Here is a 24,702-nt window from a genome sequence, read left to right as displayed (position 1 = left end):
ATATTGTGTTGGTCTCTGCCGTGCATCAACATGAATCAGCCATAGGTATACACATGTCCCCTCCCGCTTGAACCCCCCTCCCACCTCCCACCGCATTCCAGCCCTCTAAGTTGTCACAGAGCATGGGACTGAGCTCCCTGTGTCACACAGCAAACTCCTATTGGCTCCCTGTTTTACAGATTGTGGTGCATATGTTTCAGTTCCGTTCTGTCATTGCATCCCACCCTCTCCTTCCCCGACTGTGTCCACAAGCCTGCTCTCTGTGGCTGCGTCTCCGTTGCTGCCCTGCAAATAGGTTCATCAGTACCCTGTCTCACAGTACCTTTTAATATGTGACACTTCTCAGCCATGAAAGAATATTGGGAAAGCTCACTTTTCTCCCTCGTGGCCCCACTCATGATGAAGCGGGTGTCTTCCTTTTTCCTTGTCTGTCATCTATGACTCGGCTGCTGTGGTGAGGAGGGATGTGAGGTGGACAGCTGACATGGCATTGCCTCGTGCTCATCACCACCTGAAACCAACAGTTTTGGGTCATCCAGCTCTTTGAGCTCATCAGCAAACAAGGCCTTTTCACTCATCCCAGAAAATGCACCTTCTGCTTTATTATAAGAGAATCTTGTTTGTCCATTTGTTCTAAGGGCTTTTCCTTTACAGATGTTTTGGGACCCTTTTTATCTATTAAGGGATGATTTATATGCGAAGACCATAATGCTCATTATTTTTCTCCCATAATAAATGAAAACTGTAGGGTAGCTGTCCTTCGCATTTATTTACTTACTTGTTCATTTATTTACATTGATTTATAACATTAAGTAAATTTCATCAGTTTTTATTTTTAAAGTTTTATTTATCTGTGGCTGTGCTGGGTCTTCGTTGCTGCTGCCCACTTTCTCTAGTTGCACAGAGTGGGGGCTAACTCTCCACTGCGCTGTGCAGGCTTCTCATTGTGGCGGCTTCTCTTGTCTGTGAGCCATGGGCTCTAGGGCACACGGGCTCCGTAATTGTGACTCACGGGCTTACCTGCCCTGTGGCATGTGGGATCTCCCCAGACCAGGGATTGAACCCATGTCCCATGTGTTGGCAGGTGGATTCTTAACCACTGGACTCCAGGGAAGTCCCATATATATATATATATATATATATATTTTTTTTTTTTTTTACATAAGTGAAATCTTTCTTAGCCACATGCGTCCCCCTTGCTTCTCCCCTTTTCTCTTCTCCCACCCAAACTGGAGCTGAGTCCTGGAGTTCCTTTGGGAGGTGGTTTCGTACCATTGCCTGTGTGTCAGTATTGTCTTCGCAACCCCTGAGGGCAGCTGGTACTCTCCCTCTGTCATCTTTCTGCTCAGCGCCTTCTGTGAACAGCAAAGTATTTTGGTGTCACTAAATCCAACAGATGTATTTCAACTTCATCCTACTTCAAGTTTTTGTAGTATTTAACAGGACCCGTTCCTCTCTTTCTGAAGTTTGTCTTGGTATCAGGAATGCCACTCTGTCTAAACGGCACTTCTGCAAACCTCGCCATGCTTCCACAGGCTCCTTTGCTGAGTCAGCGTCCTGGACTTGCTCACTGTTCTGTTCTAGGCTTCTTGTCCTCCCAGTCTCATTCCTGTTCATGGTTGCGCTAAACATCTCACCCATGAGTCTTAACAAAGATTCTCACCAAAAAAATTCTCACTGTTTCAGGCCTTTCCCGCACACTACAGATGTTTCTTGGGTCTCTGAATCCCAGTTGTTGCCAAACACAAGTTCAAGTGGCCAGTGCACAGGGAGGCCAAACAATACCTACACATCGGTGTTTAGAGCAGGGAATGGTTTATTGCAGGGCCATGCAAGGAGACAGGTGACTTGCGCCTCCAAAACCTCGATCCGTGAAGAATTTCAGCAAAGCATTTTTAAAGGCAAGGTGAAGGAGGGGGCGTGATTAATTGTTGGAAACTTCTTGGTGTCTGAATCCTTTGTTCTTATAGCTATCCACATTGATCAGATCACAATGTTCCTATACACCTCCAACAAAACAAATGCCATTCTTTGTTCTGAAACTTTTTATCTCTATATGAATGGACTCTTAAAGGTCAGAGCCCTGAGAATAGGCTATCCTGTTTATTTCAGGCTATAGGCAACTTTTTTTTTTTTTTTTTACAAAAATACAGAACCAACTTGACTAAGCACAGGCAGTAGAACAGATCTAATATGGAGTCAGATTTATTCTTCCTTATTGCAAAACTCTGGGTTTTTCTTGGCTCCTGAATCTCAACACAGTTAAAATGCACCCATGATTCAGCCCACCCCCCCAAACCCAAGTCTGATTCTGTTCCTCATCCCCTGTCACTCATCCGGTCTCATGAGCCTCAAACCATGCCATCTTCCTTGACAACAGCCTTCTCCCTCACTCCTCTCAAGTCATCATGAAGTCCAGGGAGAAACAAATTCCTGGATGCCATCCACTCCTCGACTTTCCCCACCTTCCCTCCCTTACCCCCACCATTCCCACCTTAGGTCATGCTACTATCACTGCTCATCTGGTCTGTTGTAATATGTTCCTTCTGATCTACCAGCATCTATTCTAATCCATTTTACAGCCTATGTCCTTCTTTATGGCATACCTCACAGGTGAAGTCTCATCAAATATTTCTATAATCATTTAATTGCTATCTTATCTCTCTGCTCTCAGCTATATGCTCCATGGAGTCAGGAACCATCTTTTTTTGGCTCGCATTATATTCTCAGTATTTAAGCAAACTTCCTGGCATGTAGATTTTGTCAGAATATATTTACTGTAAGAATGAGTAAATAAATGAACAGTAAAAATTGATTATTGCTGTTTCTTATTTTCAGTATTTTTTAATTTATTATGTGCTTTGTGCTGATAGACATTGAGGAAATCCTTCTTGGGAGCAGTTCCATTATTTATATAGTTTTATTATATATATAGTTTTTCTGATTATCAAAGTAGTAGGTGCTGATTTTAGAAAGCATAAAAGAAGAAGAAAAAATTATTTCACATTGTATATGGTTTAGAATCATGGTTTTCTAACAAATCATGACCATTTTCCTATAATATTAAAGCCACTTTAGAATTATTTAAAATAAAATTCACAAATGTGAGACATATAGCTTTTCTAGAATGTTTATATTTGATGCATATCATCCTTGGGAAGACCCTGTTTAGTTAATGGAGTTAGGAGCTGTTGGAGTTCGTAAGGTTTGATGACTCTTAGGCTTCATTTAAAGTATACGGCCACTGTTCATTGTCAAAGATATGTTTTCTACTTTAGGACAACTGCTACTTTCTAAAACCCTTTATTGTTACCTGGATCTCCCCTCATTCAGATTTTTCAAGAGCAGGGTGAAGATTCCTTGATTAATATCTGTCCCAAAGCAACACTTGATATAGGCCCAGATGACCACCTACAACATCCACTTCAGGTTCTACCATTAGAAATGAAGTCTTGTCTCTTTGGTAAACTTACTTTCCTTGTATTAAAAACTGCCCTGACCAGTAGAGGAAGCAACTTGAAAAACTTTTGCCCAGCAGTGGAGAGAAAGCAGGTGAGGCTTTCCTTGTAGTTCTTGTTTTCAAAAGGCATGCGCAGGGAGTTGATCATTGTTCAGCGCTAGAATGAGATGAACACTCAACACTTGGTGTTTTCTCAGCCCTTCTTTTCTGGTCAATGCAAGGATCAAGGACTTTGACTTAATAGAATACATTTCCTGTTATCTCTGGAGGGTTTATTTTTCGATGGAGATGTGTGATCTTTTATGTCGAGAGTTTCCCTATTATATGTATCTCCCCCCTGCACCCCAATGGTGTATTAGGATATGAAGCTTCACCTCTTTATAATCTGATTTAAGTCATTGAAACATGATGAGAGTAAATAGTTTGGGCGATAGTTGTGGTTTTTAAGGGCATGATCTTTCTGTGAGCATTTATTTTGGATATGGCGCATTTAGACAGCACAGTGAAGGGAGCAGCCGCCAGTGCCAGATGGAATCCAGGGCATCCCTCATGGAATCTGTTCCTTATCCCAGGGGCCCTATTAGACAGGGTTCATTTTCAATATTAATCTTGATATGAAGGCAGCTGCGGTTCTTTAAAAAATCATGCCCTAGGACTTGCCAGGTGGTGCAGTGGATAAGAATCCTCCTGTCAATGCAGGGGACGCGAGTTCAATCCCTAGTCCAGGAAGCTCCCACACGCCATAGAGCAACTAAGCCTGTGTGCCGTAGCTACTGAGTCTGTGCTCTAGAGCCCAGGAGCCGCAGCTACTGAAGCCCACACTCTAGAGCCAGTGCTCTACAAGAGAAACCACTGCAGTGAGAAGCCTGTGCACCACATCAGAGTAGCCCCCACTCGCCTCAACTAGAAAAAGCCCTCACAAAGTAGCAAAAGCCCATGGGAGGCAAAAAAAAAAAAAAGAAAGAAACAACTGTTAAAATAACAATCATACCTAAATTCTTTTTATTAGGGCCAAAGAAATTTATAGATAGGCTTTATAGATGGATCTGACTTTTCCCCTCCATTATTAATCAGCACTATAGAACGTGTAGTAATTTTTCCTTTGTGCCATATATATTCTTCCACTAGTAGTAATGAGAAAGAAATTCTCTTCCTAGGAATAAATGGAGTCAGTATAGGTTGATAAAAATGTACATTTAAAAAATAAGAGTCACTATAAATAAGGTGCTAACATTTTACTTTAAAGCCAAGTAGTTTGCCTTTTCTAAGAAGTTTACAAGCAAAAATTTCCTCCCCTAATAGGTGGCCTTTTAACTGTGGCCTATTAAGAGGGTTGGGGCCTCCCAGGTAGAACCTGTGGTAAAGAATCCACCTGCCAATGCAGGAGACATAAGAGACACAGCTTCGATCCCTGGGTTGGGAAGATCCCCTGGAGGAGGGCATGGCAACCTACTCCAGTATTCTTGCTTGGAGAATCCCCATGGACAGGGGAGCCTGGCGAGCCACGGTCCATGGGGCTGCAGAGAGTCAGACACGACTGAGCGAGCAACTAAGCACATTGAGAGGATTGGTTCATGTTCAAATAGGATGCACACAGTCCAGCCTAGCTAATATCCCTTTGTGATTGTTTTAAGATTTTCACCTGTTTTACCTCATTTGGGGTCACTTTTGCATTTACAACTTGGTACGGTTTGCCTTCATAGCGTTGAGTCACTCTTCTAGACTCGAATGTGGATTTTGCTGAAGAGTAAAATTTGATATATGATTTAAGAAGAGCTGCTTACAAATTGCTGTATAATCACATCTTTTTAAATTCATGCAGAGAAATGTTAAGGTAATCTTGAATGTACTGGCATACAACGACTGTTTGGGATTCCAAGAATAAAATGCCTCTCTTATTTAGGAATGCTTAAACTCATGGTTATTTTATGTAAAATGCTAAAATAAGTTTGAGCTCTACACCAGATTAACAGTGACATCTTGACTGAATTCCATTATTTGTTTTTAAGATGAAAGCCAACAGTTCCTACTTTGAAGGGATTTTATTTTATGGTTATGTTTAAAAAACCATTAGCCTCATACTCGAACTAATTAAAATATAGGTCTAAAGGGGGGAAAAACCTCCTTTAAAAATAAATATAAGATATAAAATCTTAAGTTACAGATTTCAGAGTAGTTGCTTGGGAGGCATGTAATTTCCCTCCCTCCTGCCCTGAGACCTTATCAGAAGTGGGATTTAGAATCTCCTGTGAGCCCTTTCCTAGTAAAAGATTTTAGCTAAATAAACAAACGTAACTGGTAGGATACAGAGAACTAATGAAAGCTATATGATCGCCCATCTGGTAAAAAGTTGTCCCTGCAGAATTCAGGCAATCATAAAATCACAGAAAAAATGTATGTAATCAAGATATTCTTGCAGTGTGAGCAAAAACTCCCTGCCCTGTACTGTAAAACACTAGTCCTGACATGTTTCCATAGCCAGCACAGAACCAGGGTCTTGTACCTTCTTACAATTTCTTATCAGGTATCTGAGACATGTTCCTAAGCTTTTGGAAATGATAGATGTGAATTAATAGGCATTCATAGACATATGTAATCCTGTTTGATTTAAACGATTATATATTTGCTGACAAAATCTTATCATTGATAACTTTTGAATTAAATGGGCTTCAAGTATTTGGTGCATCAAATATGTCTGAGACTGGAAAGCACACACAATAAGTCACTTATTCTTTGGGAAGAATTTATAGGTTTATTTCTCTTTTTAAAACAGCCTTAGAATAATGGCTAAAACTATTTTTGTTTCTTGACTTATTCAAAACAGGGAAAAAACATGCAACTAGGTATTTATATAAGTGTAAAGCTTCAGAGCTGACAGCCAACTAGTTGATACATATTTGAAACCCATTTAAGATCATCCTTAATTGCAGTCAATAATCTTATAAGTAGATAACATCCAAAGTCAGCATAATGCCCACTTGAAGAAAGAACACTGGTTGTGTTTGGATAGTGTAACAGCAAGAATCCTGTAATATGTCTTTTAAAATACTTTAACTTTTGTTTATGCTTAATGTATGAATTGATCTATATCCGGATTTCTCAGTCTCAGCACTGTTAGCATTTTGGTTTGGTTTTGTTTTTTTAGCGGCCAATATTTTATTTTTTTTCCATTGTCTTTTGTTTTTTAATTAAACCTATTTTGTATTGGAGTATAGCCGATTAACAACGTTGTGATAGATTCAGGTGGACACTAAAGGGACTCAGCCATGCATTTACACGTGTCCCTTCTCCTCTAAATTCCCCTCCCATCCAGGATATGGCACTAATGGCACTTTGGATAGGATAACTTTTGACGTGGGAGATACTCTGTGCATTGCAGAATATTTAGCAACATCCTTGGCTTTTACCCACTAGATGCCAGAAGCACTCTTATGTCGTGACAATAAAAACTCTTTCCAGACAGCATCAGATATCCCCTGGTGGGGGTGGGGGGGGGGGAAATTACCCCTGGTTGGGAATCACTGGTCTCTATACCTGTGTATTTATATCTGTAAATCTATAGCTTTATCTCATCTCTATATGAGCATAGTTGTTTTACGCACCCCAACACAATATGATACAGTTTAGGAGCATTAAACTTTATACTTTAGCAATCAAAGAGTGGAAAACAATACAGAAAGTCATTTTTGGTGGAATTCATACTAACTCATAATTAGAGAGATTGAAACTAGAGAACACATGTTTTACCTTTGGTTGAGAGAGTTTGGTGACTGAACTAAAAAAAATACTGTAATTAGTTAAAATGTTTTCATTTAAAAATAGTGAAGAACATTTTGCTTAATGCATGGTTCCTTTTTTACATTTGAAATTTCATAGGGTTGTGCAAGAAGTAAGACCCAAGAGACTTACTGAAGGTATTTAGAATAAATATGTCCTGTCATTAGAGACCTTAAAGTTTGTTTTCAGTGGAAAGTTTCTGAGGTCCTGGGTCATTTGATTGCAGTATGAACTACAAAGTCTGGCAGGACAAGGAAAAGAACTCAGATTTTATTTTAGATGACTTTCCATTTCTATTTTAAGACTTGGCAGTGCTTTGGCAAACCCTCCCAGTGGTTCACCTGAATTTGAAGTGGACTGAATCATGTGCACAAAAATAAATGGTTTAGAAAAAAAATAATAAATGGCTTAGCTACACACTAAAGCTGCCAGTGGCAAGGACCCCTGAGTTGATTCTGAGGCCTGAGTAGTTGAATACTTCCTGTGTGCCAGGCCATGGGGCTGGGATGGCCAATGGGCCACATACAGCCTCTGCCCTCAAGGGAGACAGACTTGGAAATAGATTGTTTTAGCACAGTGTAGTGATGTCTTGTGGCGTAGCTGGTAAAGAATCCGCCTGCAATGCGGGAGACCTGGGTTTGATCTCTGGGTTGGGAAGATCCCCTGGAGAAGAAAGGCTACCCACTCCAGTCTTCAGGGCTAGAGAATTCCATGGACTGTATCGTCCATGGGGTTGCAAAGAGTGAGACACGACTGAGTGCTCTTCACACTTCCCTTTGGAGTGATGTACAGTTTGCTTTGGAGCTTGAAAGAGGAGAATCTAGCAGAGCCCGGGGGCGCACAAGGTGCTACCAAGGAAGGCTTTCCAGGGCGTTGTTTTCTATTTTGTTTTCTCTTTCAGTTTTATTGAGATATAATTGACATATGGCATGGTATAAGTTTAAGGTGTGCAGCATAATAATTTGAAATGATTATCCCGGTATCAGGAACATCCATCATCTCATACAGATACAAAATTAAAGAAATAGAAAAAGTGTTTTTTCCCCTAGTGATGAACTCCTAGGATTTCTTCTTTTGACCATTGTCATATATTACATGGAGCAGGGTTAATTATATTTATCATGTTGGACATTACATCCCTAGTATGTATGTATCTTATACTGAAAGTTTGTACCTTTTGATCACCTCCTCTGACCCTCCCTCCCCCAGTAACCACAAATTTGACCTATTTTCCTATGAATTTGTTCATTTGTTTTTGAAGTATAATTGACCTATAGCACTATATTAGTTCCTGTTACACAACATAGTGAAGCGATAGTTCTATACATTTCAAAATGATCACTGAGAAGTATCACATGCAAAGACATTACGTAATTATTGACTGTATTCCTTACACTGTATATTTCATACCTGTGACTCATATACTTTGCAACTGGAGGTTGGTACCTTTCACTCTCCTGCCTCTATTATATTTCTGTTCTCCCACCACCACCTCCCCTCTGGCAGCTGTCTGTCTGTTCTCTGTGTCTGTGAGTCTGTTTCTCTTTTGTTATATTTGTTCTTTTTTTGTTTGTTTGTTTTATAGATTCACATATACATGAAATAATATGGTATTTGTCTTTCCCTTTTTGACTTACTGCACTTATCATAATACCCTCTAGGTCAATCCATGCTGTCACAAAAGGTAAGATTTCTTCCTTTTTATGGCTGAGTAGTATTGCGTTTATGTATGTACCATATCTCCTTTATCCATTCATCTATTGATGGACACTTAAGTTGCTCCCATATCTTGGCTATTGTGAATAATGCTGCAGTGAACCTCAGGATGCATAGATCTTTTCAAATTAATGTTTTTGTTTTCTTCATGTAAATACCCAGGAGTGGAATTGCTGGATCTTCTGGTAGTTCTGTTTTTCGTTTTTTGAGGAATCTCCATGCTGTTTCCCACAGTGGCTGCACCAATTCACATTCCCACCAGCAGTGCACAAGGGTTCCCTCCCTTTTCTCTGCATTTCATGGAATTGTTTTCTGAGCATCCCTGAAGATAATACCTACTGTGTGCATCAGTGGGTCTATTTATTATAAATTCAAGTGAAGTAAAAGTCGCTCAGTCATGTCCAACTCTGCGACCTCATGGACTATACAGTCCATGGAATTCTCCAGGGCAGAATACTGGAGTGAGTGGCCTTTCCCTTCTCCAGGGGATCTTCCCAACCCAGGAATCGAACCCAGATCTCCTGCACTGCAGGCAGATTCTTTACCAACTAAGCTATCAGGGAAGCCCCATTATAAACTAAAGTGCCCTTGAGAGATGAGAACAAAGTAGTTATTTCTTTCAGGGATGTTAGAATTTATCTTGAGACACAGCCCTTTCTAAACCCAAGTAACTGCTAGTAACAGAAATTTGCATGTGAATGTCAGATCTTTGGGGGACAGGCAGAGATCTTTCTGGTTTTTACAGTGACATCAAAGAAAGTAGCTGTTTTTTCCATTCACATTAATGGCTACTCTTCTCTCTCATTTCAGTCCTTTTCAAGAAACCAAAAGAGACCAAGCACATCTAATGTACAAGTTGCTATCATTATATAAAAGATGCCCACAGTTTGCCAAATACAAGGGAAAACACTGTAAGAAAAGACATTATTCTTACCTTCTGGAAGTTATACTCTGGACCTTATCTTCTGCTTAATGTTGGCTGCTACTTCTTTTCTTCTGTCTTTAGTCTTTCCTCTGCCTGCAAACATCTGTACAGCATGTCTGAGCTAAAGCTCTCCAAAGTGTAGTCTGTACTTGCTGGCTCCCATATGAACACTCTCTGTTCACTGCCAAGAATGCACACATTCCCGTTTCTTTGTCTGCCAGGCCCGCTGATGACAAGTAATTTTCTCTACCAGAGTGCTCTTATCTCATAGACAAACTCCTATACATCCTTCAGTACCCCATTTAAGTGGCCTCTGTTATTTGAAAACTTCTGCTGACTTTCCATGGGGAATGTTTTTCTTATCTCTAGTGTACAGAGTGGAGAAGGCAATGGCACCCCACTCCGGTACTCTTGCCTGGAAAATCCCATGGGCGGAGGAGCCTGGTAGGCTGCAGTCCATGGGGTCGCGAAGAGTCAGTCACGACTGAGCGACTTCACTTCCACTTTTCACTTTCATACATTGGAGAAGGAAATGGCAACCCACTCCAGTGTTCTTGCCTGGAGAATCCCAGGGACGAGGGAGCCGGGTGGGCTGCCGTCTATGGGGTCGCACAGAGTCGGACACGACTGAAGCGACTTAGCAGCAGCAGTAGCGGTGTATAGTGTGGTCATGTGGAGTCCTACCTATCCTTAACACTGGAGCACTTCTAGGGTAGAAACTGAGTTTTATTCACATGTATTCCACCAAACGTGTACCACTGTGTCTTTTATATTATGTGTGTGTGCTCAGTAGCTCAGTCACATTTGATTCCTTGCAACCGCATGGACTGTAGCCCACCAGGCTCCTCTGTCCATGGGATTCTATAGGGAAGAATACTGGAGTGGGTTGCCATTTCCTTCTCCCGAGGAATCTTCCTGACCCAGGGATTGAATCTGTGTCTCCTGCATTGGCAGGCAGATTGTTTACCACTGAGCCACCTGGAAAGCCTCTTTTTTATTGTGGAAGTGAAAGTGTTAGTCGCTCAGTTGTGTCCGACTCTTTGCAACCCCATGGTCTGTACCCCACCAGGCTCCTCTGTCTATGGGATTTTCCAGGCAAGAATACTAGAGTGGGTTTCCATTCACTTCTCCAGGGGATCTTCCAACTCAGGGACTGCTTTTGGGTCTCCCGCATTGCAGGCAGATCCTTTACCTTCTGAGCCACAAATAAATATTACATGAAATGTTTCAATGATGCATTTATTTTTCCCAGATTACCAAACACCACGTTCTTTACTCTCAACTTTCTTTTTTGTTTAGTCACGTACCCCTTCCATATAAAACACTTTGCTGGGGGCTTTGTCTTGCCTTACGTCTCCTTACATAGCCCAGTCCCATGAAGTTCTATCCTTTCCTTCTTAGAAATAAGAAAACAGAAACTTAGGGATGGAACATGAAGCAAGGTGCCTAATGATAACCCAACATGTAAGTGGTAAAGCCTGGATTTGAACTGGGATCTTTCTGGCTCATTCATCCACTCATGCATTCAACTATCAGTTAATTACGTTGAGCGACCATACTTACACTGGGGCCAGAGGAAACCACGTAGACCCAGATAAATTCCTTGTCACCACGGACTCTCTATTCTGGTGAGGCCAGAGACAGACAACTAAATACATTGAAGGGACTTCCCTGGTGGTCCAGGGGCTAAGACTCTGAGCTCCCAATGCAGAGGGCCCAGATCCCATCCCTAGTTGGGGAGCTGATTCCACATGCTGCAACTAAGACCCAGTGCGGCAGAATGAATAAGGATGGGGTGTGGGTGCCTTTATAGCCAAGCTGATCTGGGGAGGGACCTTAAGCAGAAACTGACATGAATTAATGGTGGAGGGGATAGTGGTCCAGGCAGGGAGAAGATCAGGGGCACTGGCCTGGATAAGGGAGCGAGGAACAGCCAGGGCAGTGCCTGGATCTGAGTGGCTCTCTTAGGAGGTATTTTGGAGGAGGAATCAGCAGCCAGGTCACATTGGGTATGTGTAGCCCATGGATAGGGATAAGGCTTTTACTCTATATATCAAAGGGAAGCTATTGGAGTTCTTTAGGTAGCAAAATTCTCTTGTGCAATCTTTTAAGCCTTCACAGTTTGTAAAACAGCCATGCTTGGTCTGTTTTGGTTTCTGCAAGACTCTGAAATGTCACCTTAGTCATGAGTACAGATAGAAAAAGTAGCTTTCTGTGCACAACCCATTTCGTTCTCAAAACCCCAGGATGAGGCAAATGCTGTTCTTATGCCCACAATAAGAATAAGCTAGGCTAACTAGCTTGTGCATAGTTACATGACTCGCAAGTAGTCAATAACCGCTGGAGTTTGAACTTGTCCCAAAAGTGAGTTAGTTAACTTACCTACCTTCCCATAACTAGCTCAGTGGGATTGGAGTGCAAAGCCAATTGGTCTGACTTGTAATGAAATGTATTTCATTCTTCCTGCTCTTGGCCCTGCCTGGTCTCAGCATCTGCAACTTGGTGCCAACCTTGCCACGTGAACTGGTTTCTCAGCTTCTATCCTGATACCAATCTTGTACACCTCCTACAGGCGATGTGCTCAGGGGAGAGGGGCTTTGCATCTCTCTCACTGAATCTTCCCTTCAACAAAACCCTTCCTGGACCTTCCTATTTAATGCATTTCAAAATATTGGGTTGGTCGAGAAGTTTGTTTGGGTTCTTCCATAACATCCATGGAAAACCCCAAATGAACTTCTTGGCCCATGCAATAAATACTTAGACTGGCCTTCAGGGCCCCCTCAGAGCCTGGCTGCTGACCATCTCTCCATAGTGACCTTGCCTTTTCTCAATACCTGCCCTTCGCCTACAGCCAGATGGATCTGTCTGTTCCTGGAAGGAAGCCTGTGCTTGCTAAGATCTGCAGCTTTGCTCATCCCATTCTCTCTGCCTGGGCCATGCTCCACCCCCACCTTCTTACTTCATTCAAGATAATGTTTTTTGAAAAGGCCATTCTCTTTTGATTCCATCTTCTAAGCTTGCGGGCCATTTGTCAGTGTCACTCACCAACCACCTGGCCCTTGATAGATGTTTTTGTGCTATCACCTGAACTGAGTTGTCATCTCTTAAAACCAACAGTCACGTCTCCTACTTCAACTTCTTGACGTCTGCAGATAGAGCCCCAACCACATCCTTTTAATTAGCCTCTATGAGGTCCTCAGTGAAGTGTTGGTAAGGCTTTGAGGAGGAGGAAGTGAGATAAATTATAATTACACAAAAGGTGTGGTCACTTCACAGCAGATGCCTCACCATCGGCCCCTTTGGGTATGTATTTAAGGAAAATCGGGCCTCTTCCTGTTCCCTGAATATCGGTGATGCTCAGTAGCTGGACCAATCCCAAGGACTGCTCCATTTTTGCTAAAAGGAAAACTTGATTTGAGAAATTTAGTATCCTCTCCTCTACTTATATTTCTTTTTTTTATATTAAACAAGTGCAGTTGGGTTTGAGAGGGTGTTGGGTTTTTTTTTTCCATTATTTCTCTTGCTACTTCTAACTAGTCCAGATGGCTATGCCATTCACAGACTCAAACGTGTCCAGATCATGAAACTCCAAAGGCCTCCCTGTTTGCGTAGAGCCCATATGTTTAGGCATTGTTGTTCCTTGTGTGGGTCCACACAACGTGTTGCAAAATCTAACAGGGGAATTGCGTTTCCTACTTGGTCCAAGTCAGGATGTTTCTGTCCTTCCTCCCGGTCATGAGGGGAGGGGAGGGGGATCATGGTCACCTTTCAAGTGATTACTTTCTCCTCTAAGCAAGGAAGGTAAGAAGAGATGATAAATAATTGAACGAAGCCTTTATTACTCTAAACAGTACAGCTTGTGCTATGTCAGCATTTTGGCAAGATCAGCATCAGATGTATGGAAAGGGTTTTTTAAAAAAAAGAAATTTCCACCCATTAGCCTAAAATTAATCAGGCTCATCATTTTCAAATAGGAGTCTATTTCTGAGTTCCTGAGAAATTGGTTCAAAATATAGATTAAAAAAAAAATAATACTTTTTCTCTTTTTTTGTCCATATCACAAGGCATGCAGGACCAGGGATGGAAACAGTGTCCCCTACAAGTGGAAGCATGGAGGCTTAGCCACTGGACCACAGGGAAGACCCAAAATACAGATTTTTTTTTTTAGGTCCCCACTTGAGATTCTGATACATTAAATCCTAGTTGGGTATCAGGTCATCTGCTTTTAATACCAGGCATCTGATTACTCGTTGGTACCTAGCACCAGACTGAGAAACTCTAACCTAGATTTGAAAGCCAAAATTTCAAAAACCAGGATATTTCAATGAGAAAAAAGGCCTTTGGCTTTCTCTTCTCTTCTTGCCTGCCAGCCAGAATCTCTGTTATTCATTGCAACTTGTTTTTAGCCACTGAAGGCATCATCCTTAACACTCCAACCCCACCCACCTATAGTCCTCTTTATCCTTCCTAGAAAAGGGTTAGTGCATTTTCTAGAATAAAGCATTTTTCTTCCAAGCTAAGTATCTCTAGTGTTTAAAATATTCATTTTATTAGAGTATATAGGTGACAGAGGATGAGATGGCTGGATGGCATCATCGACTCAATGGACATGAGTTTGAGCAAACTCCAGGAGATGGTAAATGACAGGGAAGCCTGGTGTGCTGCAGTCTATGCAGAGTCAGACATGACTAAGCAAATGAACAATAACAGCAAATTCTTTTTCCACTTTTACCACTTTTTCCCCATAGGCTTGGTTTTTCAAGGGACCCTCTGGTAATGTTCTTACTCAGTTGCTTCAGTCATGTCCAATTCTTTGTAATGCCCAGAGGAGCCTGCCAGGCAAGAATACTAGAATGGGTTGCCATTTCCTCCTCTAGGGGAACTTGCTGACCCAGGGATCGAACCCCTGTCTCCTGTCTCCTGCACTGTAGGCATATTCTTTACCACTGAGCCCCTTGGGAAACCCAGTGGTGATGGATGCTTGGTTTCTCCTTCTTATTTGAATTTCATGTGCTGACTCTGTGCTCTGCTTGGCTTGGATAACAATGCCACATACCATCATTTCACATCTAGAAATGAATTTGCCTATTTGTTTGTTCAGTTGAGATTTATTGAACACCTACTATTTATCAAACACTCACCTTGGCACTGGGACATTAGTGTAAACTATAGATAACGCATTCTTATTCTAAGTCTACAATCTAGTGGAGAAGAAAGATAAGACCTAGGTTATGTTGTGATAAGACCTGATGCAAAGAACTGACTCATTGGAAAAGACCCTGATGCTGGGAAAGATTGAAGGCAGGAGGAGATGGGGACGACAGAGGATGAGATGGTTAGATGGCATCACTGACTCGATGGACATGAGTTTGAGCAAGCTCTGGGAGTTGGTGATGGACAGGGAAGCCTGGCGTGCTGCAGTCCATGGGGTCACAAAGAGTCGGACAAGACTGAGCAACTGACCTGAACTGACTCAGGTTACGTTGAAAAGTGTTATGGAAAAGGAAAGTAGGGGAAGGGTAGAGTTCTAGAGGTGGAGGAGGACTGCAAAGAAATGTTATATGGTGATCAGTGAGAAGGTGACATTTGAAAAAAGTCTTAAAAGGAGGGGAGTGAGCAAGCCATCAGGCTTCCCAGGTGCTGCGGTGGTAAAGAATATGCCTGCCAATGCAGGAGATGCAGGAGACTCAGGTTTGAACCCTGAGTCAGGAAGATTCCCCTACAGGAGGGCATGGCAACCCACTCTAGTATTCTTGTCTGGAGAATCCCACGGACAGAAGAACCTGAAAGGCTATCGTCCGTGGGATCGCAAAGAGTCAGACACAACTGGGCATGCACAAGGCTGCACATGAGCACACCAGGGACACTTGGAGCCACAACAGTCTGGGCAGGGGAAACAGCCAATGCCAAGACCCTGAGATGGGAATGTGTCAGGCGTCTTGCAGGAACAGCAAGGAGAGGCTGGCAGGGATAGGGTGGGATAAGCAAGCAGGAAGAACATTGACAAAGGGTGGAGAAGACATCGGGCCATTGTGCAGATTTGGGCTCCTTCCCTTGGGTGAATGGGCAGCCACTGCAAAGTTTTGAGCAGAGGAGGGAGGTGATCTGACTTGGATTTTCCAAGGATCTCTGGCTCGGTGCTGAGAATAGACTGTGTAGTAGGGGCTTGGCAGAACTAGCGGACCTGCCAGGAGGCTGCAACAGGGATCCGGGAGGGCATGGATGCTGGGGCCTGCCTGAATCCTGCAGCGGCGGTGGCAAGCAGTCGCTTTTGGATATAATTAGAAAGATGAGCCAACAGAATCTGTTGGTGATTTGAGGGGGGAAGGGAGAGAGAAAGACTGGATTCAAGGATGATTTTTGGCCTGAGTCACCGGAACTGAGTCACTTCCCTTTCAAAGGAGATGAGGAAAGGCTGAGGGTGATGTGGTTGGGGGAGAAGATGAGGAATTCAGTTTTGCTCTCATGACGGAGATGCCTATTGATATCCAAGAGGAACTGCTGTGGGTGACTGTAGATATGAGTCTGGTACTCTGCAGGTAATTGTCTAGAAGTTTTTAGCATATGCACAGGCAAATAATATTTTTGGAAGTGTATTTCCTTAAAAAAATCTTGCTTTGTACTTGAACCTGTTTATGTGTGCTTATGTATGTGTATGCGTGCCAAGTTGCTTCAGTTGGGTCTGACTCTTTGCGATCCTATGGACTATAGCCCACCTGGCTTCACTGTCCATGGGATTCTCCAGGTAAGAATACTAGAGTGGTTTGTCACACCCTCCTCCAGGGCATCTCCCCTACCCAAGGATGGAACTCATGTCTTCTTATGTCTCCTGCAATGGCAGGCAGAATCATTACCTCTAACTCAACCTAGGAAGCGCATGTCTGTGTATGTGATTATATATGTGTGTGTACATAATTCTCTCTGGTTATAATTGTAAAATTAGCGGAATTGTGTTTGTATGCAATTAATATGCTACCACTGTGTTACCACATGTGTTGGCAGTTGGGGAGGGGCTTCCCATGTGGCTCAGTGGTAAAGAATCTGCCTGCCAATGCAGGAGATGTGGGTTCAATCCCTGGGTCTGGAAGATACCCTAGAGTAGGAAATGGCAACCCACTCCAGTATTCTTGCCTGGAAAATTCCATGGACAGAGGAGCCTGGTGGACTGTAGTCCATCGGGTTCCATGACTGAGCGACTCCACACACGCACACATGTGTGCTCTTACACTTAGTATACCTCATAGTCCATTATTTGCAGTTTTTTTGTGTCCAGCCTATTGTTGACCCCCTAATCTTTGGTACAGACTGACTTTTTTGACAAAGGCACTCTTTGTTTCCTGGAGTGAAGCTCCAGATTTACCTCTGATCACCATCAGTATTATCGTTCACCATATTGGGCTTTCTAAAGACAGATTACCACTGCTGAAAATGGTTAAATCTTGATGATCCCTGGCAAGCTCTTTTCCACGGGGTAGTTACCAGAGCCTTCGAGATTGTGTAAACTTAACGGTGCAGCCTTCTCCATCACGTGACCGAGCTTGGCACACTTGGTCCATGATGGCACAGTTCCTTTGTGTAAGCAACTTGACAGATGTCCTTACTGAGGCATCAAATTGGATGGTGTCTGCTAACAAATCTAATGGGAAAAAAGAAAAGAGAATTCAAAGGATTATCTTTTTTTTTTTAGGATTAAATTTGTGCCATTTAGCTGTTTGATACCCTGTAGTTAATGCTGCTTTATTAGAAGCCTATACAATTCTTCACATGGGTGTCAAAATAATTTCAGTGAGAATGATGTTGTGTGGACTCATCAGGCTGAAGTCTTCGTCTTGTGACTACAGATGGGTTATTGTCTGCTGTTCCACTGTCTTCCAAGCCTTTTGCTGGATGAGCGAGACTTAACAATCTCCATTAATTTGCTTTGGCACTTCACATGGTTAGTCAGGCCATGAACATGATGGTCTTTAATAATTTTTTTTTAAATATTGCAATGCTCCTTTTCAGTTGATGTCCTTCATAAATTGTATTTGCTGAAGCTATAATTACTCATCAAGCAGCAAAAGCAAATCTACCTCCAAGTACAATGAGGATGTTCTTTTGTGAAATTATTAAGGTAGAGAAGTTCAACATGCAGAGTAATTTAGTTCTGCTTTATAATTATATCTTTGGGGATCCCATCTATTAAAGCCTATCAAATTGGAAAGGACTGATCATCACCAGCACACCTCATAAAGGCCCCTGTCTCACAGTGACCATTTCCCCACATAGATGAGGTCTTTAAAACAGTTGAATTAGCCTGTTTCTTTCATAACAATTTTGAAAGCTCTTTAGAGTAGTTAATTCTGTTTCACCTACAGGTTCATTTAATCTATTTGACATATTTTGTTTTGACTCTTGAAATCACATAGAAGAACTTTGTTATCATTGAGTAGAGGATCTTGGAAGGAACATTAGTGAAGAGTTACCACTGAGAAAGTTTGGAAATTGACCAAATTAAGGTGACTTGTTGTTGCTGTTCTTGTTTAGTTGCTAAGTTGTGTCCAACTTTGTGACCCCAAGGACTGCAGCACGCCAGGCTCCTCGGTCCTCCACTGTCTCCTGGAGCTTGCTCAAATTCATATCCATTGAGTCAGTGTTGCCTAACCATCTTGACTTAGAATGTCTAATTCAAAAACTTATATTTAGTTGATTAGTAAAATACCTAAACTTTACCATGGTGCAAAGTTAGGATATTAGTTATTATAAGACGGATTCAGGGAAAATAAGACAGTATTGTCAATAAAGGATTTGGAACAAGGTGTCCCAGAGTGTGTTCCCACAGGGTGTTGTGGGGGGAAAATGAAGTGTTCCACAGCCAGTTTATGTGGGGCTGGGTTTACTAGCTCTCAATTAAAGAAAAATGTCAGTTCCATCCAAATAGGAACCTTGTCATCTTTTTCATCATTTTGTCTCATGTCTTGCACATTGTAAACACATAAATATTTGCTGAAGAGTGAACTGCAGGACGTCTCACAATCTTTAATGTTACAGGGAGCCCTGTGACTCATCCAAGAGAGGGCAGTGATCCACAGCCTTTCCCAAATTCATTGGTTTTTGTAATACTTTTCCTGAAGTGCATTATACTAGACTTAGTAAATGAGTTACCCTCTGGGAAACTTAAGCTTTGAGTAAGATCATTAAAAAAGAAGTTCTGAAATTGATCACTAAGAGAAATATTCAAGTTTTTGCTGCAATTGGAATGTAATTGATACAGATTATGAGGCAGGAGGGGCTTCCCCGATGGCTCAGTTGTAAAGAATCTGCCTGCCAATGCAGGAGATGCAAGAGACACAAGTTTGATCCCTGGGTTGGGAAGATCCCCTGGAGAAGGAAATGGCAACCCACTCCAGTATTCTTGCCTGGGAATTCTCACGAACAGAGGAGCCTATAGTCCATGGGGTTGCAGAGAGTCAGACACAACTGAGCAGAGGCATGAGGCAGGAGGGATGTCAGACTTTACTGCTTGAATCTGTGTTTGGGGCAAGTTTCCTGACTCCCTAGAAGCCTCAGTGTACTCATCTGTAAAGTAGGGGTAGTAATTTTATTTCTCTGTTTGTTGGGAAAATAAATTACATTTGGCCCCACTCTGGAAAGTTAAATGAAATATTAATTATGTATGTAGAGGACTTCCCTGGGTAAACCTTTAGTATCATTATCATCATAAAAAACCCATAAGGGGTAAAATTGTTCTACTTCGGATGGGTGATTATGATACACTGAAATTAAAATATGATCACCCTCCCTTCCACAAATATCGGAGGGCTTATAATATGCCAGGCATTGTTGTTAGTTCAGGCAGACAGAGGTGAGCACAGTCAAGGCCCCTTCCCTCGTGGACCTAGAGTTTTTGTAATACAATGTGTTTACAGATGTCACTGTCTCTTAGAATGTAAATCTAATTGTACACAATTCAGTTAAAGTTAATTGTTCTGGGGTCATTATATTAGAGATCTGCCCCAAATGATCACTTTTCCCTCTCAGAATCAAATTGGTTCTTACACAAAAGAAGCACAACAAAATCCAGAGGTCATGTTTTAAAAGAAAATAAAATTAAGCTAGCATTACTTGATAAGGTAAAGCCAGTGACCATGGGATCCCGTTCTTTCTTGTCAGGTCCATCAGTGCACGAGGGTAGCCAGATTTAGCAGATAAACACATACAACCTGCAGTTAAATTCGAGTCCCCCATAAATAAATGCTTTTTTAGTATAAGTATGCCCCCAATACTGCATGGGACATAATTATACTAAAATAAAGTGGATTTTTTTTTTCATTTTTATTTTATATTGGAGTTTAGTCACGTCCTACTTTTTTGTGACCCTATGGACTGTAGCCCACCAGGCCTCTTTGTCCATAGCATTTCCCAGGCAAGAACTCTGGAGTGGATTGCTATTTCCTTCTCTGGGGATCTTTCCCACCCAGGGATCGAACTCACAACTCTTGCATTGACAGGTAGATTCTTTACCACTGAGCCACCAGGGAAGCCCAAATTGGAGTATGGCTGACAACAATGTTGTGGTAGTTTCAGGTGAACAGCAGAGACTGAGCCATACATATGCATGGATCCACTCTCTCCCAAGTCCCCCTTCCATCCAGGCTGCCCCGTAACATCGGGCAGAGTTCCCTGTGCTCTACAGTAGGTCTTTGTTGGTTATCCATTTTAAATACAGTGGTATATTTGAAAGGGAAATTTAGCTGGGCATCCTGGTTTGTTTTTTTTTTTCTTCTCCTTCTGAGTACCCTCCAGTTCCAAACCAGAGGAGATATTTTTACCCCAAACAGAATAGAAACCTTCACTTCCATTTGAAATGATTTATAACTCTTCCCGCCTGATCACCAAGTGTTTCCAAATTAAAAGCCATTCATTAAGGCCTTATATAGATACAAAAGATATGCAAGGAGTGCTTTGTAATGCCAGCTCAGTACTTCAGGTGAGAGCTTTTCAAATTATGTGGACCACTGAAGCCACCTGCTTGAGTAACCATGGTGGGGCCGGCCCGTGGCTCATCAACGCACCACCGTGCCCGAGTTGTTACTGATTTTTCTCATTTCTCCAGGGCAAATACTAATTAATGGATACAATTCACAGCTGATTAGCTGTAGTTTCTTCAGTAATTACATTCGCATACTAACTGTTCAGAAGAGGATTTCTAACCCAGTTCTTATTTCACTCTAAGCTTAATTTGTTTTTTGAATTGTTTAAGCCCTTCGTTTAATAGCCATTTTATTTTTCTTTGTTGTTTTAGGTGCTATTAGATAATAAGTGAGTTTAATCTTAAAAAAAAAAAAAAACTCTCTGATAATGAGCTGTTTGCTTTAAATGGATTTCTAATTCCCCAACAAAACCTACATTTAAATAACAGTAAGGCTGTGATACAGGCTGTTGTCAGTAGGTTGGGAGCCAGGGTTGGTACACGGAATATACATCGTGATCCAAGCTCTCATAAAAACCCTAAAAAGAACATTTGAAATGGAGGCCTGAGATCTTAATTCTAAAATCCTTCATTCAACAGAAATTCCTGTCCCTTCTCTTGCGTGTACTTAACATTGTGGAAAAATGGGCGGGTGGCGGGGGCGGAGCGCGGAGCGTAGAATATATGTGTATGTGCATGTACCCGCTCGTGTGTGTTTTTTTTTTTTTTTTTAATTTTAAAATTATTTTTGAAACACTTTATTGAGGTATCATAGACATACAAAAAAAACCTGTACATATTTAATGTATGCAACTTGATGAGTTCGGAGATAAGTAGACAGCTGTGAACCCATCACCACGTGTTTTCGATATCACATGCCTTCAGAAAAGCTAGATAAAGGGCTTTCTTAAGCGCTAACAAGTACATCTTTCAGAAATCCTCATAAAGATACTTATCCAAATGAATCTGAGGGCTCCTTGTGTGAGGATGTATTTAGGTGTCGGTTTACGGGGTGGGATTTTGCTTCTGTAGACCGTAACAGCGTTCTGGAACCATTAGAGCCTTCTTTATAAATCCTGCTTAGTTCTTGGATCCCTGACATGATAAAGTAGAGCGTGTCAATCCCGCTTCTGTGCACGAATCCTACAGGTTCAGAGTTGGAGGATGAGAGCCCCTCAGAAATAAGTGTTTGGGGGTGTATTGAGAGGAGGATTTGTGGGTTTATTGTGGGTCTTTCATATCTGTATGTCTGTATTTATATTTATTCTCTGTCTTTATCAATCTTTGTATTTGTATCTATCTGTCTACCTTGGGAAAATTGCACCTTTTACTTTAAATAATTACTAGCTGTATTTATAATAGAGAATGGATATACATTTCACCCTTTGGAGACCAAACCTATGTGTTATTTGATGCATGAAAGGGAGGAAATAATACACTTTATAAAAAGAAGGGCGTTCTTTAACCATTTAAAAATCTTGAAAATAATATAGCTCCAGATAATTTTGTTCCCAGAGCCTCTCTGCATTGCCAGACTGATAACAGAAATGTTTAAAGCAACAAAAATGTGTCTTCTTAGACCATCTGAACCTGAAAATGCATTTCTGCCAAAATCCAAGTTTTACATTTTGATAACAGGTCTCTGGAAGGAAAGAGCTTATGTCTGAAATGCTGATACAGTCTTATTTGTGATGGTCTGAATGGGCTATTGTGTTAGGGAATTAAATAAAAATTGCTGTGTTCATGGGATCCTGCTTATTTTTTAAACCTCTTTGCACTTAATGTTATACTGAGAGATTAAATACCACTATTTTCAACAGCTCCGATGGATATAGATATCGTTTTAAACTCTATTTGAAGGTTTAAAAGATATTCTTTAGTCTTATTATTTATTTATATTCATGCCACACCCTATTCAGGGGAAAATAGAATTTGAGTCCTGGGAACTGAATTCTATTCAGTTTAATTCACATTTTAATCTACCCACAGTTGTGACATTTGTTCTTGAAAAGTAAGCTATGAAGTCCCAACATGCTTTAAAAATGTGTCAAGGTGATTTTCTTGGAAACTCTTTTCCTGCTAACCTCTGACAAATGCCAGTTCGATAAACAACACCCACTAGTGACCAGCTGGCCAAGTGTTTATAGTTGTCTCCTTTCGCTGTTAGTCTTGATGAGAAACAACACTATTTTCTAGAATTATCGCGTAAGCTCAACTCGATGCTCTATTTTCTGAGGGAGTCAGCCGACAGAATGTAGCATATAGTGCTCTGAAACCTGTCACACTTCACATTTGGTCTGAGTCAGACCACCCTTTTATCTCATCGCCCCAATGTTCTTTCCAGATCCCATCTGAGCACTAAGTAAATCCCCAGCATTCTTTATGACACTGCATATTAACATAAAACAATGTGTTTTCTTTCAGTTTGGAAATAACAATAACTACATGAATATGGCTGAGGCAAACAACGCTTTCTTTGCAGCCAGCGAGGTAGGTGTCTGTCTTAATGTGTCTGTTCATGTTTTGTGTGTTATTTAGATCATTTAAAAGGCTTGAAGGGAAAAGCCAAGTATTGAATTTATCTCACTCTCGCTCTTACATGGCACAAGGTAACAACTTTGGAGGAGAAATGAGAAAAACCTATTGGAAGAGAAAATAACCTGACAAGTCTTTATCACTCGTCTGTAGGCTGTTACAAGTGTTAGTAATTCACACACACACACACACACACCTCTTGATGAAAAAAATATATAGGTACAAACAGAAGTAAACATATAAGAAAAGAGAGACTATCCAACCTATACTGGTGTTTAAGCAGATAGGGGTTATTTTGGAAGCTAGGATGGAAGGCATTTCTAATAGAAAATATTTAAGCTTCACACAGCTCTGGGAATAATTTCATTGAGTTGCCATGGTTTGGGAATGATGTGGCAGAATGGTATCATGATTTCTTGGGTCTTCAGTGGGTTGATGTAAAACGAGTGTTTTTTTGTTAGATTCCCACAGTTGAGTACAGTGCTGTGCACATATTGCCTGCTAAGTTGCTTCAGTCATGTCCAAGTCTTTGCAGACCGCATGGACTGACCTGCCAGGCTTCCCCATCCATGGAATTCTCCAGGCAAGAATACTGGACTGGGTTGCCATTTCCTTCTCCAGGGGATCTTCCCGACCCAGGGATCAAACCTGCGTCTCTTATGTCTCTTGCATTAGCAGGCAGGTTCTTTGCCTCTAGCACCACCTGTGCTCAGTAAATATGCATTGAATGAATGAATGAATGAGCATGCTCCAAGACTCTGTCAGGGCTAGGAAAATAGAGGGATGGAATCAAAAGGCAGCACCATGGTGGGAAACCATGAGATTGTGTGAAGGTTATCAGTGCATGTGGAATGAACATATTTTTGTTGCTGTTTTCACTGCATTCCTTACTGTATGACTTAGGGCTGCTCCCTGGGCTCATTGGTCTGCCCTCCAGAAAAACCTCCATCTCGATTAGATCAAGAAATGTTTTCCTGAAAGTGGTAGACTGTGTGAGATTTAAGGAAACAAAAACAAGCAGAAGTGAAATTGATCCAAATGGAACATTTCCTCTTGCAATGCCCATAATAAAAACTCTTCATTTTCCAAATACATTCAAATATAGGAAACTGAACCAGCTTGACCCCAGAGAATGAAAATCATAATGGCTTCGTAAATGATCTCTGTTACAGGGAGGCAAGTGGTATGGAAGAAATGAACTTGGCAAAATTAGTAGAAAAAGTGGGGAATCAAGAATTAAGGGTATCCGTAGATTAATCATTTTTGCAGTGACTGTCATCTCTCTAACCAAGAAGACTGCTAGATAAGGGAATATTGTTTGGCACTGGCTGCTGTGTT

The 24,702-nt window shown here is 41.5% G+C and overlaps 1 protein-coding gene across 2 annotated transcripts in view; it reads left to right on the top strand.

Moving 5' to 3' along the window:
* The window catches only part of TOX3 (TOX high mobility group box family member 3), a 121,653-nt gene that overhangs the window by 64,862 nt on the left and 32,089 nt on the right, over positions 1–24,702 (top strand). For both annotated transcript variants that reach the window (XM_070770558.1, XM_070770557.1), the window contains exon 2: positions 23,254–23,319. In XM_070770558.1, the coding sequence (XP_070626659.1) occupies positions 23,254–23,319 (66 nt within the window). The remainder of the gene's footprint in view (positions 1–23,253; positions 23,320–24,702) is intronic.

Source organism: Bos indicus, chromosome 18 (genome assembly GCF_029378745.1).
Source record: "Bos indicus isolate NIAB-ARS_2022 breed Sahiwal x Tharparkar chromosome 18, NIAB-ARS_B.indTharparkar_mat_pri_1.0, whole genome shotgun sequence".
In the NCBI taxonomy this organism is placed as follows: Eukaryota; Metazoa; Chordata; class Mammalia; order Artiodactyla; family Bovidae; genus Bos; species Bos indicus.
This window is presented reverse-complemented; position numbering and strand designations above follow the sequence as displayed.